An 18,889-nucleotide genomic window follows, 5' to 3' on the forward strand; every position below is an offset into this window, starting at 1 on the left:
AGTCTGTTAGCTAGTTTGCTGACAATTGGTTTTCCAGTGCGGCGTCAGTCGGCATCGGTGGGTTACTCGGTCGCTTATCTCGTCAGTAGTCAGTCAAACCAGTCAGTCTCTGAGATGGTTACCCAATTCGCTGACAAAAGACTCATCATCTTCTCTCAATGTCATCATCAGACATCCATGTTTTGTTTTTGTGCTGTTCTCGCTGCTAATTCAATTAGCAAGATTAAATCGCCGCAATTAGACTTTCCAATGAATCAGCCCTTTATGCTGCTTTTCTCCTTTCTTCTTGTTACTGGAATTGAAAAATGACGATAAGACACACCTGCCTGTATATGTATGTGCGTAATATACGGATTTGGGGAAGACGAGCAGAAAATTGTGACATTGGATGTTTTGTCCCGATACCAGCAATGTCGTACACGGACAGAAACGTCAGAAAGCGGGAGGCAGGTGCGAGCGGCTGACAAGGACTTGGCGTCTTCATCCCAAATCGACGATGATGATGAAGATGGTTCCGATGCGAGGCGAGCGGGAAGAGGAAGCGGGAGGGCAGCGCTGGCGCACATCTCGCTCGCCGCTTTGTCAAAAGGCGGGGAGCAAAAAAAAAAGAAGCAGCGTTAATTAGAGCGTTTGATGGCAACGATTACCAGAGTCTTTTCAGGAGACGCTCGGCTGAGATGTCAGATAGTCAAAAGCCGGGAGCAATTAACACAAAGTTGCTGGAGTTGGGCGACTTTCTCGTTTTAGGGCGTGTCATCAAAGTTTGTCGCCACGCTCCACCCACATGCACGCAAATTTTGCGCCATTCAGTTTCAGCAATTCATCAAGTTAAATGTGCACCAAATTTGAAGGAACCCTGCAAATGTTGGAGGGGGGGGGGGATCCTTTCTGGCCTCATTAGCATCTTTGCGATCGAGTGATTTTATGTTGCCAAATAAAATGAGCTTTGCTATTCAAAAATGTGTTCCAGATGGTCTGAAGTCAATGAAAAAGGCCCAAATCAGCCCAAGCAAAATGGCTGACTTCCTGTGTCCTTGGTGAGACTACGCTTGATAGAAATGTTCCAAGTTGATCGAGTAAGATTTTCAAAATGGCCAAAACGAAGCCAAGACGGCCAAACTGGCGGACTTCGTGGGCGGGGTTTCTTGATATTTTTTTTCTCGAGGCATGATAGACACGTCAATCTAACTTCACTTGGCTCGGCGGGCTGACCCGATCGACTTCGAGAAGTGAAAGATGAAACTTTTTTGACTGACTGATCTTGGTGATCATCATCACGGCTTCTAATTAATTCTTACTTTTCTTCCCAGCTGACTGATTGGCTCATTTGCAAATCATCTCGGCAGCCTCCGCTTTCATTAGCCGCGTGCTGAGTGATGATGGCGCGCTCGTACGCGGCCAACCGGCCAACACTCACGTTTATTACTTTTATTGGACTTTTTACCGGCTGACTCGTCTGGCACCGGAGTCCAGATTGAGGAGGACCACGATGATTATGAGAAGGTGCGTTTTCTCTCATGCCGGAGGGAGCCGGTCACGGCGTCCGATCATTCAGCCGCCGAGTCGAGGCGACGGGTCGCAAAGCACGCCGGGGGAGTCTCGTCGAGCTATTCGTCTGATTGGTTGTTTGCCTTTAAATGAAAAGCGAGATGTTGTGTGATGTCATTAAGCAGGGGGGCCAATATTTCACTTCCTCTCTCGTCAATGACGTCATTCCATTTACTGGTCATGTTGCGTGAAGCATGCGCTTGCCGAAAACACTTGACCTTTTGAGGATTAAGTGACGAGCACGCACAGCTAGCCAGCCGGCGGTTAGCTTGCTACCGTCGAAACGCTAATGTCACAATCTCGCTGCTACTTATTGACAAAAGAAAAGGGATTGGGGGGCCAGCGAACAATTAATGTGTGGAAATGCCATTGTGGAGCAAAAAGGGTGTTTTTTTTGGTTAGATTTTTGTTTTACAACTGAAAGACAAAAAAAAAAAAGAGGTATAAAAAGTATAGCTGAGCTTTAATTGATTGAAAAGGAGTCATCGTTCGTTTTCTGTCAACAGACAGAAGAGAATTTTAATAGATAGTAAAATAAAACAAGTGAGGATTTTTTTTTGGCCATCAATTAAAAATAATGGCTACAGTGATAAAGCGTGTGTGCGTGTGTGCGTGCGTGTGTGTGTGTGTGTGTGCTCACAGTGCTTTCGGCGCGAAGAAGAGCAAAGACGGCAACAAATGCACAAAGCTAGTCAGCAATGTGACACTCGCACGGCAACCGCTGCATCTCACCAGCCAGCCATTCCGCTGCCGTTTGTCAACGTGTCAACACACAGCAAAAGACCGCGTGTCCAAATCGATGCGGAGGTCACCGTGCTGATTTAACATCTGTTGCCTGCCCTCCTCCCCAAACACACACACACATGCTGAAAGTGTCATGTTGAATTCCTTGAGCTTTACTTCATTTGCCGAGTCCTTTCCATACAATGAAGACAGATCCGGGGACATGTCATCAATAAAAGTTGATTCACTCAAGGAAATGGATGAAACATTTACTCTCACACGTATGAGAGCTTTTCCTGCCATTTTCAACCTTGTGGACCTACAGCAGGGTCACAGTTTGGATTGAGCAGGATTATATTTTTAGACATGAAAGTAGACATAATCTCTGTGTGCAACACTTAAATTGGAAACATTGACAGTGACTCATGGGGGGGAAAAAAAATAAAAAATCTCTTGGATCTGGATTCTTTACGATCTTCATCCATTTTAAGATTGTAGCTGGTGTGGCCGGTAGTGCTTTCGTGTGTGTGTTTAGTCGATTGGCTCCCTGCGGACGAGTGTTTAAACAGCCTTGAAATGCACACACACGTTCATCACTTGGGGAGTTCACAACTGCTGCGCTTTCTTGAACAAACCACAATTTCCTTTTTTTTTTTTTTTAAGGGGGGGTATAAATTTTGAGTCTCTTGCTTTCTTTTGCCCTCGCTCTCTCCCTCTCCCCTGCAATTACCGCCAAGCACTGGTGGTCCTCTCCAAAAAGTCCATTTCCTACACACGCACGGAGGAAGTCGTCTCATTAATGACAACCTCGGAGCGGCCCGGTTTCGATCTCAAAGTGAAATGACGCTCGTCCGTCGCCAGCCTGCTAATTACACTCTGACACGTCGCTGACAAGGACGCCGTGTGACAAGCGCCCTTTTAGAGCAGCCTGCTCGCGCCAAATTATTTCTCTCAAAATACGTGAAGAGTGCGTTTGTTGGGGGCTTTTGCCGCTAAACTTCCATTTTTAACAACTTCGTGTTAAAAACATATTCGTTCCTCAATTACGAGAAAGGTGAGGGCCGTTTTCATTTTTAATTCTGCTCCCAAAACTTGTTGTACTTGGCATGTTTGGTAGACATGTCTATCATGTGTAAACCCATAAAAAAGAAACTCAGAAAGCCGTCATGAAAGCAGCAGGAAGTCAGCCATTTTTTCTCTGAAGCATTCATCTATTTTACAAAAGGGTCCGCAGCCCCTTTCACACAAAAACTGGTGGAAATGTGTTTCACGAGTCGAAAGTCCCAAGAAGCCATTCTTGAAAAGATACAGGAAGTCGGCCATTTTGAGTTCTTGTGACCTTTTCCAATGGTCTGAAAATGGCAGCTTATTAGGGCAAAAATGACTTGAAATAAACTGGATCCTTATCAACACATGTAAAAATGAATACAATATGATAATATGACCTAGTTGTGCCATGAAGTGAAAGTCACTTCTAATTGATTTCTTCTCATTAATGAGACCTTTGTATTTCAAGTTTGGATGATGTGTTCAAGGTCAAGGCTGTTATTGTTCAGATGACACACACAGACACATGCACACACGATTACTTACTGTCACGCATGCTGAGGCGAGCATAGCGCTTAGCAATATGGCTAGCAGTGTCAGACCATGTGCTGAGGTGTTAATCACACCTATGTGCATTAGCACTACGCGCGCGCGCACACACATTCTTGCTGATAAGTGCTTTCACTTCTAACATCCTAAAAGAGTAAGCGCTCTGACCTGCACACAACCTTAGAACATAAACAAAGCGTGTCTACAGACTCAATGAGAACTCAACTGAATGAGTATAATTAATTGAGGATGCACATTTCACACGTTAAGCATGCCACACCGCCCCAAACAAAGAGGCGGGCCACTTAGAAAAGAAAAAAGTATCGAGCCTTTCTCGCAAAGATCATATTAAACAGGACAAAATAATGCACCTGGCTAGCAAGGAGGGGGGGGGGGGGGGGGGGGGGGGGGGTGCATACTTTCGCAACCCATTCTTTCGGGATGCGATCTTACACCAGTCGTTTTCAAACTTTTGAAGCATGCACCTCTTAATAATCACGAAAGCCTTACCTCACAAAAAAGGTAAACAGATCACACTAAAGCTTAACAAATATCTAGCCCAGGAAATGATACTACACACACACACTATAAAATAAATCATGCAAACAAAACACTTCACATAATCAGTGTGAAGTCTTCTCTAAAATATTGCTTTCATTTTTAGAATTGCAAAACAATTGATGCACCTCCCTTACCCAAATATCAAATCGAAGCCTGTTTGGAACCTGAAAAAAAAAAATCATCAGATCCAATTACGCCAACGTGAAAGGGGGGTGCGCAACATTCCTGGAGAATAATGCGGCACCTTTTCTGTTGCTAAATTGACCCGTTTTGGTTCGGTAAGTGAAGCCAGCCTTTATGCAATGGGATATATGATATATACACTACACCGACTCAACATGAGAAGACATTTTGGATTTAATTTCACAGGGGGACAACGGCTTTCCTTTACATTTATGCTCACCATTGGTCACACACACATGAACACAAACACACACACACACACACACACACACACACTTTACTGTACTTGATCTACAAGGCCATCCCAAAGCCCTCTACTGCCATCCGGTGGCCAAAACAGTCAAGTATCACTTGACTGGCAGAGCTGTACTTGTTTTTGTAATGCGGACAAAAGACTATAGACTACAATCAATTAACCGATTACAGATTAAATAATAGACTGTTTTGTTTATTTATCGTTCTGATATGTGTTGTTACTTTTGTAACGGCTAATTTGGGTTTCAGTACTGCGCTGTGGGTCCATGTCAGACTTGTGTTGGCGTAGTTGATTGAAGGTATAAAATAAATCGTAATCTGGAGACAAATTTGTTTACCTGCATCATATGTTTGCGAAGGCAAACCTACCCGGCTGGAATGAATAAAAGACTTTTCATTGCTGTGAGAGAAAAAAAAAAAAAAAAGAGACCAACAGAAGACACATGTAGACAAAGACCGACGGCAGACAAAAAAGAACGCCCGGGCGGGAAAAGCCGACAGGCAAAAGCGAGGTGCTGAAGCGTTCATGCGAAACTCATCTCCGCACATTGTTGACAGCCTGTGACCTGCATCGTGCGCACACACAAGCACACATTCGTGGCATACAAATGTTGAACCACAAAAAAGCATGGACACACATAAATAATAAAGAGCAAATATTTTTGCACAGCAAAGCTGCAGGCAAGCATGCTAATATTAGAGTGTTGCAGTCAACAATCTGTTGCATTTTGCCCACAGTCTCCACTCGTACGTTTGTTGCTTCATTGTTACATTATGTGGATGACAAGAAAAAATAAAAACAGATGCTAATGTTAGCTCGCTCAGTCGCTATGTTTTATGGATTGAAATATAGTAGTGCACTCCTCAGTCTCCACTTTGAACATTTTGCCCTCAGTCTCTTTTTGGGTAAATGAGTTGTCTCATCTTTGAATACAAGGATGATACTCAAAAGCATGTGTCGACATTGGCATCTGTAGTTGTCATGTCTTACAACTGAAGTAATATACTTATATTTATTCTACTCATTATACACATTCTGTATTTTTTGCTGCAATATGTCCACAGTCCGCACTCAGATGCATTTGTTGCGTCACTATTGAATTTGCTCGCAACAAAATAAAAATAAAAACAACGCTATTGTCACGGGACAAGATCACACACACACGCAATGATTGCTTAAGAAGATAACGGATCACGTAAGGACTCTAAAAGTTTCTTCAAATGGAAAAGATTTCTTCCCAATATTTCATGGCTATTTTGTACTTTTTTTTTTCCCTCCCTTGGGACCTTCAGCACAAACGGGCATTTTTCCAATTAGGGTTGAAGAAAAAAACATTTGTGATATATATTTTAAACGGAAAAAAAACTGAATGAGCCCATAATAATTGTTATCGCTTGTCGCTCCCCTTCAAAGTGCTTTGCTTAATTATGAATACACACACACACGCACGCACTCACGCACACACTTTTCACTGACACTGTTTCCCCCTCAAAACAGCGACTTGCTCTTTTCTTGGACTTTTTTGGTGAACAAACAAGTTTTGATCACATTCATTGTCAAAAGGGATCAGCCCCGATGCAAGTCTTACCATTAGTAAGTGTTGCGTGTTGTGCGGAATGTCCGTTGTTGAGCCAGTTGGTTCTTTATTGGCAAGATCATGAGTTGTTTAATGGCGCTCAATACACAAGGCACGACAGCAGATGGAACAACAACTTCTGTCTTCAGGTCAGCTTGTTTTATACTGTCCGGAAAGGCGGGAACTTGTCACGTGACCATTTCGTACCTGAGACGGGAACTTGTCACGTGACTATTTTGTACCTGAGTGTGGGGGGTGGCACCCCCTAGTGTGTGCGTGTGTGTTTGCCTATGTGTGTTGTATTCGTGTTCTGATTGAGCAGTTATGTTTGCATAAAATAATAAAAGAATTGTACATATATGAGCATCATATTGTACAGAGATCGTCCACCCTAATAGAACATGTCCACATTGCTGTTGCTCCCTCTTCAATAGCTTTGCTTATTTCGGATTATTTATTTTTTTCTCATAAAATTACAATAGTATCTGATAAGAAATATCCACTCAAATATCCTAAAAAATAGCACTTTTCCTGAAAACAATAAAACGGTCCTCATTTTCCAGGGGAAACAAATAATAAGAATAAATTAAACAAATAATAATAGATAAATAATAGAAGGCAACTAAACAAAGTTAACCAAAGTATTGCTTTTTTTTTATTGCCGACGTGACAGCCGGCATTAGCGTCGACGGCTAATCAGCGGCGTCACTCGCTAATAGGCCAGAACAGACCGAGATGCGCGAGCACACAAACACACACAAACACACACAAACACACACAAACACACACAAACACACACACTGCAAGGGGCATAATTGGCTGTGATTGCACGGCACTCTCATGCTGATTAGCGACGTGTCGCGCGCGAGCGAAGAGACAACAACGAAGGCCAGCAAGAAGCCTTAAAAGTGCCTTTATTAAGCTCAGGCTGTTTGGCACACAATGCTTCTAATAATTAGCATCTGTGGTGGGACGTAACCTCATGTACGGCCCGATTTTCTGGTATCTCTACTTTGAACCAATGTTTAGTCACTCGCTAAAAAACGTGATCATTCACTGTCTGCACACTTCTTCCATTATCAAATATACCACAAGATGGCGCCAAAAGGCCGGCTGAAAACAAAAGTAGTGCTTAGGCATCATCTCTGTGACATTAGGGGCGGAGCTTGTGTTGTGCATATCGCTGCTACAGGTGTAGAAGTAGCAGCCGGGAGACGGTTTACAATTACAGTGACAGCAATGCTAGTTTCCGTTTGTTTCCGTTGTTTTGGTTTGTCGGGTGCATGTGGCCTCCCATTTGACAAGAGAACCAATATGATTGGTTTATCCGGGAAACAGCCACGATGTTCACAGAGGATGGGTGTGCACACATATGGAACCACATTTTTTTCTTGTTTGATGTTTTTATGTCAGTCAGTTAGTTCATGTTTACAGATTAGATCTTACAATTATCGTTTTTTGAGTTGACTCAGTGAATGTAAATATCTTTTTTTTTATTCAGTTTCATAACTGCCGAGGTCAACAATTTTTTTTCAGTTGGATTTTAAATGGACCGTAATGATGCCATGCGGCAGGGCACGCAAATCAAGTGGTTGGAGCGCGATACATGTCGGCGTACGCGGTGTCATTTGAGAAAATGTCATGACATTTTGACCGAAGAGACGTTCTTCCTCCCACCGCTCGTCTACCAGAAGACGTCCACATCATTTATATTTATCCCCACATGCAAATGTCGTGTAGGCGGCGGGGAGAAGGCAGACGCATCACTGACTAGAAATATTCATTCTGTGTATATATTACCTACATTAGAATAACCACCGACGCAGCATAAAACTCTGCAAAGTGGAGAATCAGCGTCATCAACTTACAGTGGTCACTTGACTTGCCAATCGATTGTTCCCATTGAAATCAAACAAAATGCCATAATAATAATAATAATAATTATAAAAATAATCATAAATTATATTTATAATGCACTTTACATTTATTCATTAAAAAAAAAAAAGAATAAAACTAGCAGCCATCTTAAGGTCAGTCTGGCACATTCTAGGAGTCCGTCAAAGATGAATCTGCCTCAGAAAAATGAAAACCAGCTGAAAGACCAAAGTCCAAAGACCAACAAAGTTTGGAAAATTCAACCCAAGAAGCCCCTTTCTACTCAGACACGACATTTTGGTCGCCATGAATATCGAGAGGAAATCCACAAAAGAAGTCTTGAGAAGTCCAACTTGAAGCACACGTAAATAAAATAATAAATCAATAAAAGTTTGAGAAAGCACTATCAAAATGTCTCCAAGGTTGCTTTTTCGCCTAATTTCAAGAGGCAACTTTAAAAAGTTAACTGACAATATTGCAAAGACACAGAAAGTGGTTTGGCACTCATCACGTAGCGACACTTTTTTTTTTTCCTTCTTTTTTTTGCCAAGAAAGCCATCCAAGCCCGCACTCTCTCGCACAAACCGAGGGCTGACTCACAATTTGGGCGGGGGCGTCGAGTTTAGGTGTGAACATGCAAATGACAGGCGTGTACGCCGTCTGTTTTCTGGGCGCTATGAATAAAACATGGTAAGTTGAAGCCCTCTCGAGGATTCCCATGGCATGCATTAACTGTCTGACATTAAGGGGGCTTCTTTAGACATTTTTACACATTTTACAACCGCGGACAGATTTTTTTTTTTTTTTTTTTTAACCATCTTACAAAATAGAAGCGGTAAAAAAAAAATGAATTTTGAAAGGTAATTGAAATCTTTCGTACAAAAAGGGTGATTTTTGTAAAAGAAGAAGAAAAAAGTTGCATCACCAAAAAAAACAAATATATAAATCGAATGAATAAAACAAATAATCTTACAAATGCCAAAACCTTTTGAGAAAAAATGCATAACATTTACAGGAATCAAGAAAGTGGTACAATGAAGGTAATATGATACAAACTGGGTTGATTCCAAGGTTCTTTGAATTTCTTGGAGGTTTCATCCAACTGATAGCAAATTTGAAGTACAGCTACGAGACAGATGGCGAGTTGGTGTATCGTAGGGCCAACGTCTGCCTTGCCCGAGGGCCTCAATTGAGTCCACTGCAAAGTAGAGAGTCAACACATTGCATTTAGCACCCATGCATTGTTGCGTTTAGAAGACATTTCAGGTCTGGCCCAGCCGGGCACTTGCAGTGACAAATGCACCGAGAATTTCGACACTGACAAGTGAGATCGCCGTTTGGGTCGACGGCGTTCTGACATTTAAGTCAAATGTAGGATGCAGTAAATCGCCTGGAACACAGACGCTTAAAGAGCGTGAGGAATATGAAACGTTGGCAAAAAGTCTCAATGGCGTCATGTGACGATTTAGACAGTGTGTGGGGGGCGGGGTCTGCGTGCGTAAGTGCGTGCGTAAAATGCGCATGTAAGTGCGTGCGTAAGTGCGTGCGTAAATGCGTGTATTTGGCTGCAGGGAGACGCAGGTGCTGTGTTTGGGGCACTGTAGTCCTCAGAGGTTGTTAAACCACCCAGGACCCAAAAGAACATTTGGAAAAAAAAAACACACAACACACACACAACCTTTCCTCTTTATTTTTCTATTTTCATCACTAGTCACTACCCTCCCAGCATTTATTTTCAACTTTACCCCGTTTTATTTATTTCTAAAAAAAAAATAGCCCTATTTTCCCACTCTCCCTGCCAGGCCAAAGCCGAGCCGTGTGCACGTATGGCCATCTAGTGGCCAGTTTGCTGTACAGCAGCAGGAGTGTTGTTGTTTTTTAAGCAAAATGGACCTGTTGCGTACCGTCTTTTCACTCAATGAGTTAGTTCAGCTCATAAAAAGCAAAAGTATTAAATTACAATTTTAGTTTTGTGCAACTAAACTGGAATGCACTGGTAATTCTGATGACATTAACAAGGCAACAAATCGAGGCTCAAATCCAATTGGACAATTAAAAGGTATTTTTTACTTAAAGCTGGTTAGGACGTCCGTCTCACAGTTGCGGGTTCGATTCCACCCCCTGGATGGATTTCATGACGTGGATAGCAATAGACAAAGACATGATGCCTGTCGGTAGATAAAAAAAAAAAGGAACATTTTCCTATTTTTCCTTGAGTGGTCCTTCTGAAAATTGGTTCCAGAACCTTTACACGTCTCCGCCTGACAACAGCGTGCAACGTTGTTACGTCTTACCTTTCGATTTGATTTGAGGTCCAGTTGTGGTGTGTTGATGTCTGGCCATCGGGCCAAGTCAGATTCTGGCTCTCGCCTTCAAAGCGACACCAGACCTCGTCGCATTTCTGGGAAGCAAAAAAAAGTCCACGACTGCTTGCGCTTCCGTCTCACCTGGTTGGAGAGTCCCAGCCAGAAGCGGATGTCCTTGCCCATGGTGTCCTTCACAAAGTCCTTGTCAGGCCCCCAGCCAACCGTTGGCCTCCTCCACCTTCTTGTAGCAGTTGGTGGCGTGCTCGAGCCACCCGGGAGCACACTTGCTGGCTGAAGGCACAATTTGAGGATCAGGCGGACAGATCAGAGCACACTGATGGAACACTTGCATGTTTTTTACTCTGTGCTCTTCATTGGGGGCATCTCAACCAAATGCACGAGGATTCTGTCATTGGGGACAACGTTCATTGTCGCTTTTGCCCCTTCCAAAAACTTGCCTGTCCTTCATTTTTGGGTCCAGCCAGCACCAAGTGGAGCTGTTGATTGTTGGCATAAAAGCATCACTTCTGCCTGCCAAGGATTGCACACAATTGCCCCAAAGTGATGATGATATTAATGATCAGATGTAGAGTGGGGCAAAAGGCCACCAATTGTGCAAGTTCTTCCACTTAAAAGATGCCAGTAGGTACACTTGAACTATAAGAAACAAACTCAGTGATGGCACACATGACATCAGCATCATCTTCACCCTCAGCAATGACCCCACGCACCAGTTACGCACATGTGGCATATCGATGACCAATGACGTCAGCTCAAATCAGGTCATCACACATTTCACCACTAGAGGGTGGTAAAGCACCACGCAACGCAATCGAATGTAACACGTTGCAACAGTTGGACTGCTCCTCCCTTCTTAGCTAAAGAAATCCAGAGAAGGGCTTTTAAACTGCGGGCTCAATCAATCAATCAATCAATCAATCAATCAATCAATCAATCAATCTATCTATCTATCTATCTATCTATCTATCTATCTATCTATCTATCTATCTATCTATCTATCTATCTATCTATCTATCTATCTATCTATCTATCTATCTATCTATCTATCTATCTATCTATCTATCTATTTATCAAACCTAATAAGGATGGACTCTGAGGGGCAAATGCAATTATTCAGATGCACCCTGCGATTTACTCGGAGAAATGAACACGCACTGAAATCAGTCTCATAAATGTCCAACTCAATTTTGCAAAGAAACGAATTGAGAAAAATCTTTGAAAACATATGCCGACACATTTTGATGATGCACAGAAATATTATGAACTGTACAACTATGTTGCAATTTCTTTTTGTGTGTGATGATAACAGCACAAACACAAAGGTGTTACTATTTCTGTACAGGAAGCCAGCCGTATTGTTATCAAGCTGAATAAATACGAAGGCATGTGGTTGCCCACAAGATATCTGTTGAGCACGCCATTTTATCTAAGTCAATATCGTCTGTGATCTTAGTCCCGATTGTGAAAGATAAGGCTGGCAAAATAAATAGCCAAGACAACTATCGGCCTCTAGCGCTGGCCAGCACTTTATCAAAGCCAGACTGAACACAATGGAGAGGTTTGCCATGACCATCAGTCAGTTTGGATTCATCCCAAAACTTTGACCATTTTTGCTCTGAGGGACATCTTAGACTTGTACAACAGACATAAAACATAATATGGATTTTATATGTTTATTGATGTCTCTTTGATGAGTCTTTGATCATATAAATCTTGAGAAATATTTGTTTATAATAGAACCGCCAAGAAATGACTATTGTATAAAGGAATGGAACGGAAGGAAAAGCCCGGTAACGCGACAGCACATATAAACACGTTCCGTTTTCAAAATAAAAGCAATCTTAGATGGAATATTTTCAAGTTATATGCTCAACTTCATAGTCATGTGATCCAATGACATTAAAATGTACCGCTGAGGCTAATTTAAATATGCATGTCAGTCATCCATTTTTCATTAATACACCATACTGACAGCCAGGCATATTTAAAATTGCGTGGACATTACCCTAGCTTTTATTTTGAAAGCCGGATCTTTTTGTCACGCTATTGACCCCATGATGCTCTTTTGCAGTAGTTTCCTTTCTCGCCAAATGGTGGCAATGTTGGCCTGAATTTCAAAGCTTTGTTTTTGCTCTGCGGAGCTTGCTGCCCATTTTCATTTTTGTGAAATGTATGAAAAGGTGTTTTTTCTTTACGCCTCTTAACGCTTGTTGTCCATAGTGCATATAAAAAAAGTCGGTTTATTCCCAAGATGGGACCTTGCATTTTTACAAATGGATGTACTAAAGGGTGTCGTTTGAGTATATAACCTTTTTTTTGCTGTAAATAAACCTAATATTTGAATCCCACCTGCAACCTGCAGTTTGCGTTCTATTTATGAAAATGTCATAAAGGCATTCTCTGTGTTCATATTGCATGACAAATGACGGCATGTGATAAAAGCACCCATCTGCTTTTCTATATATTATCGATATTTTAAATGTTCATGATATTTTCAATGCAGATTTCATTTTAAAGCAGATTTCATTCTAAATTCAAGGTTTGATTATGATCGTATTTACTGTTTGTTATGATACTTATGTTTGTATTTTGATGTGTTTAATTTCACAAATAAAAACAAACCTCTTGATAACTGTTCTCACAACGCATTGGATAGCTTTTCAATATAGCTTTGTGTGTCGAATTAAAATTATGATGCCATATTTTTAATAAGACACATCCAGTAATTGGCTGATTTGTGACTATAAGAATACTTTTAAAATGTATTTTAAGTCCTTACTTTTAAATGTCTCTTTAATACATACAAAACAGTCAATGTAGATTTATGATTATACGTCACCGTAACACATGTATTTTAATTGCTTTTTTTGTTTGTTTTATGAAATGTATATCTCAAAATGCTTGAAAGCTGTATCATTACTTCTAATTGTACATAATGAACAATAAGAATCCCATGCAACATTGCTGTATAATTAGCTGTAATTATGCAAGCAACATTTGACTGATTTTGGTCATTATGAATTTGATGGTTGACAATAGAAGTGAAAAAGAAGGAAACCACCTTTTTTTATTCCTTTGCATGAAAAACAGGAATGGAAATCTGGCTATGGATTCACCAAAACTACGACAGAAGAGCAGTTTGAAAATAAAGCCTTTTCTTTTATTGTCATTGCATTCGACATGATTCGATCAATTGTCATACGTAGTAAATTTTCCCGGCAAACGGAAAAGAAAGAACCCCCCACCATCAACCCCCACCACACACACACACACACACACACACACACACATGCACACACAAGCACACACACATACATACACACAAGCACACACACACACGGACACAAAATATTATTATCATTATTAATATCATGATCACGCTTTGTGTTTCAAACAGAACCATTTGTATTTACACACGGCCTGCATGTGGCGTGGGTACGAGTTGCCGCCGCATCGTGTCTCGATTCGTGTAGGATAGAAAATACAACTCACTGTACATTTACACATATGTCCAGCTTCTCTTATTAGTCGTGTTAAGTGCTTCATAAATAGACTCATTTCAAACGTGACATTTTTTTGTACACAAAACGAAACCTTCCAAAAAGGAGTGCAAAGGGGGAGGGGGTCAGCCAGGGGCGCGTATGAGGGGGGTGATGAAGTCAGCGATGTTGACTCGAAGGCAGTGCTTCTCAAGTGGAAGGACCCCAACCCCGATTTGCAGGGGGCCTCCAAAAAACAGACACGCTCAGCCAATTTCACATCATTAAGTCTGTTTGGCTAACGACCCGGGCAAAACCTAGCTCCTCCCTGAGAGCTGACCAATTGTCCCAAAGAATTTCAGGAAATTTGGTATACGCGCATCATGAGGTGTCTCGCCAAAAGTTCCAACAAGCCGTCACTGACAAAACACTGGAAGTCTGCCATTTTATTTTGTCAAAGTGGCTATTTTAGGCTATTTCTGTTTTGGTTAGCAACATGAAATTTGCTGGACATGACTAGTCGCACCAAAGTCTCAAGAAGCCGAGACCGACAAGACGCAAAGGTTTGAGTTGACTTCCACCGAGAGACTGTTCAGGAATTCCTGCCCTGAAGACACTTTGGTTTTGCCGTGTGGTCCAATCGTTGCAAACGAGTCGCTGAGCAAAGTGGCTGAACGTGGCGGCACCACCAAATGCTGCCACCGTATGAGCTAGCAAAGCACATTCGGTGAGGTTTTTGTCCCGCATGCTAAGGTTGACTCATTTCCATGCCGTGGTAGACGATGCGCCCGCTACTTGCGCATGGACCCATTTGCAATCTTTGCGCTCTTTCTGAAACCATCCAAGATGGAAGTAAAAATCCCATCTCAGTAGAAAGAAATGTTGCATGGTATTTGGTCCGAGGAAGCGGTAGAGGTATCTTGGCTGAGAGATAGCCTCAGGTAGTTTTGCCGGGGTCCTTAGTTAGAAAAAAAAATAATTAGGGTGCTTGTGTTGGAAATCAAATTGGAGCAGAAGTCATTTTTCTGTCTGAGAGGAGGGGCCTTTGAAGATTTGACTTGGGGCTCTCCCTGGCGTCCGATCACGGGCGGGCCCCCCCAAGTCAGTTGTGCGAGGTCATGTGACGCGACAAGTGGTGGCGCTCTCGGAAGGACTCGTTGCAGATGGGACACTTGAGCTTCTCCTCCCGCCGGCGCTTGACCAGGGGCTCCATGGCGTACTCCTTCTTGTGGTGCGAGCGCATGTGGTACACCAGGTCTGAAGTCATGCGGAAGGAGGCATTGCACTTGGCGCACCAGTTCTGTGCCGGCAGGCAGAGCGACGTGAAGGAGGGCGGCAGGAGCGTAAGCGCCGAGGGCATCTGTAGCTGGACGCCGCCCGAGTTCTTGGGCCAGAAGGTAGCGGCGGCGGCGGCGTACACAAAGGGGCTCTGCTTGGCCACCCCGCCCGGCACCGGGCAGCTGGCGCCCAGCTCGGCGCCCTGCAGCTTGGCGGCCAGGTGGTCGGCCTGGTAGAGGCGACTGGACGAGATGGTGTCGCCCACAGCAGGGTGGCAGTCCAGGAGCTTGGGCGGCATCACCAGCGGGGAGATCTGGGCGTAGGTGGACCGGGCCGGTTGGCTGAAGGCGCTCTTGCGCTCACCGCCGCCCGCCTGGCTCACTGAGGTGAAGGCGCTCGCCACGGGCGGGGTTTGGAGCGGCTGCGTCTCCGACAGAACCTGCCGGATGTTCAGGTGCTTGTCCGAGGGGCCGCTGCCCCCGCTGGCGGGACGGTCTTTGTTCTCGGAGTTGGCGGCCGAAAAGCCTTTTCCGCCGCCGTGGTTCTTGAGAGTCTGAATTGACTTCTTGACTTCAGTGAAGGCGCTGCGCTTGGTCTCTGAGCAAGCGGACGTGGAAAGCGTGCGGTGGTTCTCCTCCAAGCCGTACACGCCTCGGTAGTTCTGCGCCGATGTGGCCAACTCCTCTTTGGACTTGGGCTGTGGCAGGCTGGCACGCCGGCATTCCCGGTCATCAGCTGCTGAGAACTTTCTCTTCCCTGAGCTCTCGCTGCACACCTCCGCCTCCCTGTCACTCAGCGGGCTGCCGGTCCGGTTGTTCTCCATGTCCCGAGCCAGGTTGTGGAAGTCCGTGGATGGTTTGCTGCCATCGCCCTCGGAGCGCCCGTGCTTTGGGCTGCTTCTGGTGGGCGTCGTCACCTCAGCGGGCCGGTCCGGGCTACGCTCCCTGCCGGGCTCCTCGTCCGCTCCCGTCAGGCTCTGCAGTCTTTTGGTGCAGCGGAAGCGCAGGTGCGCCAAAAACGGGAACTCAAACTGGAACCTTTGGCTGCATTCGGGACACGAGTGGTGGGATGAACCTTTTTGGAGAAAGAGAGACACAATTGTTGGTTTTCGATCATACCGCAGACTTCCACAGAAACAAAATGAAAGCCGCCAATCTCCGAAATGTCCCGTGGCGACACCTGAAATGTCAGCCACTCTCAGAAGTTCTAGACTTTGGATCTGTCGACCGCATAGCCCATAACCATATTTTGGAGGGGCTCTAAAGCCCTTTTCACTCCACTACTGCAAAAGGAAGCACGCAGACAGCCTGGCACTGCACTGTTAGCGTTTTGGCGGTTCCGAACGGGCACCTTTGCTCTTGGGGGCCACCCTGGCGGCGGAGAGCAGCAGCAGTTCCACCAGGTCCTTCCCGTACCACACCAGCAGCTCCTCGTCCTTCTCGATGCGCCTGAGCGAGCGGTAGAAGAGCTGGCCATTCTTCACGTAGGCCTCCAAGTTCTGCTCGTCCTTGTCGCGGGCCGACTGCACCAGCCGGAGCCACATCAGGCCCTCTGATGTGCTGTTGGCCGCAGACGTGTCCACCTGACAAAGGCGTCTCGTTAGCAGCGTTCACCTCGACCTTTGGCAAATTGACCTTTCAGCTTGCATTTTTTGAAAAATCCTTTTTTAGTGGAATTGGGGCTGTGCACAGATGTGGACTGTTTTTACAGTTGGTGCTTAGATATGCCCCCCTTCCCAGTCTATAGTTTGGATGTATCTCTATTGTGATATGGTTGGCAAAATATCGCAGTAACGTCGCAGACGTTAAGACTTTACTGTTTCTAAAACTCATGATCAAAGTCATGAGTCGCTTTTGATTTTTTTTTTTTCAAAATATTGGAAACATAGCGCAAGTTACTCTGCAATTTTCATTTTGTTTCATATCACCATGTCATGATAGCATTGGCAAAATATCCAAATGTCGTGACATGAGACAAGGTTTTTTTTTAAATATCCCGATCTGCCTTTTTAAATTATTTTCCGAGGAAATTATTTGTCACTGTATCACAATAGCACTGGTAGAATACTGTCATTCACTCTTTTTTTTTCTTTTTTTTTCTTTTCTGCCATCATTTAGTTTTTAATTCTTTCTTTTCTTTTTTTTCTTTTCCACCTTCATGTCATTGCTGTGTTGCAATAGCTTCCCTGGCAAAATATCCAAATATTCTGAGACCAGACGGTTTCGTTCTGTTCTGAAAATATGACAATCGTTGATCCCGATTATCACGTGTCTAATCACAGGTCACAATATCATTGTTGGGAAAATAGCAAACCATGACAAAAACATCTTGCGAGTTACCTTTCGATTCTCAACCCTGGAATATTTTTTGGAAGGAACTACTAAATTAGACTACAATCACATGTTGTGGCGGTATGTACACGAAACGATCGTTGCTAAGTTTTTTTTACCCGGAAGATGTAAGGCGCTGTGCGCTTGTCGGTGGCTTTGAGCGCGATGAAGGCGATGCTGTCGTACATGGACGTGTGGCTGAGTACGCACGGCCCGAAGATGGCGCTCTCGGGCACATCGCAGGTGGTGTATACGCTGGTGAAGATGTCCGTGAGACACTGCTGCACCGCTTTGGCGTCGCCGTCCCACAGCTGCTGCGCCTTCTGCTGCGAGCTCGACTCCTCCATGGCCATGGTCGCCCAACCTGCAAGCAGCGCAGACGCTCGGTCACTTCATTGCGCTAGAGAGGCGCACAAATCAAATGCTCCTTCCGCGAAAGACAAACAAAGCATTTTTACACAGAAGGAGCTAGAACCTGCTCGCCATAATTAATCCGCTTCTTAAAAAAAAAAGATATTTATATAATATTCAGACAGCCTCCATTTAACAGTATAAGGAGAAAAAAAACGTCGTTGTTGTTTCAACTGTTATTTTGTGTTTTTTTCTCTCCAAGAATTGAATTGAATTTAAAACAATATCCTTTTGAACCAACAACTCAGGCTGAAAACAGCATGTGAAGCATCAGTTAAAGACTTTTGAGACTAATTTGTGTTGTTCCTTTTCAAATTGTTGCTTGTTTTTGCACGTTTAAAAAGTCCTTACAAAATATTAGCGATACTTTACATTTGATACGCGTGTCTGTATTGTTTTTTTGTTTTGTTTTTTTTGCCTTACAATACCAGTAATTTGCATTGGGGGGCCCACCCATGCGCGCCCAGTATACGCATGCCGTGCAATATTCGGCAGTACAAAACAAACTCAGATTGCATAATGGCGTGAAATTTTAAATCAATTGCTACGCGCAGTGAACGAAACATTTTTCTAATCACAAGATTCAAGATCTTTTTCCACGTATTGAGGCTAATATCTAGTTCGGGTTCCGTGCGATGTTACAAAGCCAGCTCGGGGTTTTAATTCTTTTATAATGGTAAAAATAATACCGTTTAATCCTTATCCTGGTATAAAGTCATCCATTCTCTTCTTTTTTTTAATCCTTT

The 18,889-nt window shown here is 43.6% G+C and overlaps 1 protein-coding gene and 1 long non-coding RNA gene across 2 annotated transcripts in view; both read right to left on the reverse strand.

Annotated features, from left to right (window-relative positions):
• LOC147058343 (uncharacterized) overlaps positions 1 to 6,603 on the reverse strand; it is a 22,816-nt gene extending 16,213 nt beyond the window's left edge. The window contains exon 1 of the long non-coding RNA XR_015065922.1: positions 6,456 to 6,603. This is a non-coding gene — a long non-coding RNA (uncharacterized LOC147058343). The remainder of the gene's footprint in view (positions 1 to 6,455) is intronic.
• An 8,096-nt stretch (positions 6,604 to 14,699) lies between these two features.
• Positions 14,700 to 18,889, reverse strand: prdm8b (PR domain containing 8b). The gene is made up of 4 exons (XM_085910433.1): positions 18,833 to 18,889; positions 17,852 to 18,096; positions 16,753 to 16,984; positions 14,700 to 16,476 (listed from the first exon to the last, which is right to left on the reverse strand). The coding sequence occupies exons 2-4, from the start codon at positions 18,083 to 18,085 to the stop codon at positions 15,227 to 15,229; spliced, it is 1,716 nt and encodes a 571-aa protein (XP_085766559.1). The 5' UTR covers positions 18,086 to 18,096; positions 18,833 to 18,889; the 3' UTR covers positions 14,700 to 15,226.

Source organism: Syngnathus leptorhynchus, chromosome 4, assembly GCF_054491065.1.
Source record: "Syngnathus leptorhynchus isolate UIUO chromosome 4, UIUO_Slep, whole genome shotgun sequence".
Lineage (NCBI taxonomy): Eukaryota > Metazoa > Chordata > Actinopteri > Syngnathiformes > Syngnathidae > Syngnathus > Syngnathus leptorhynchus.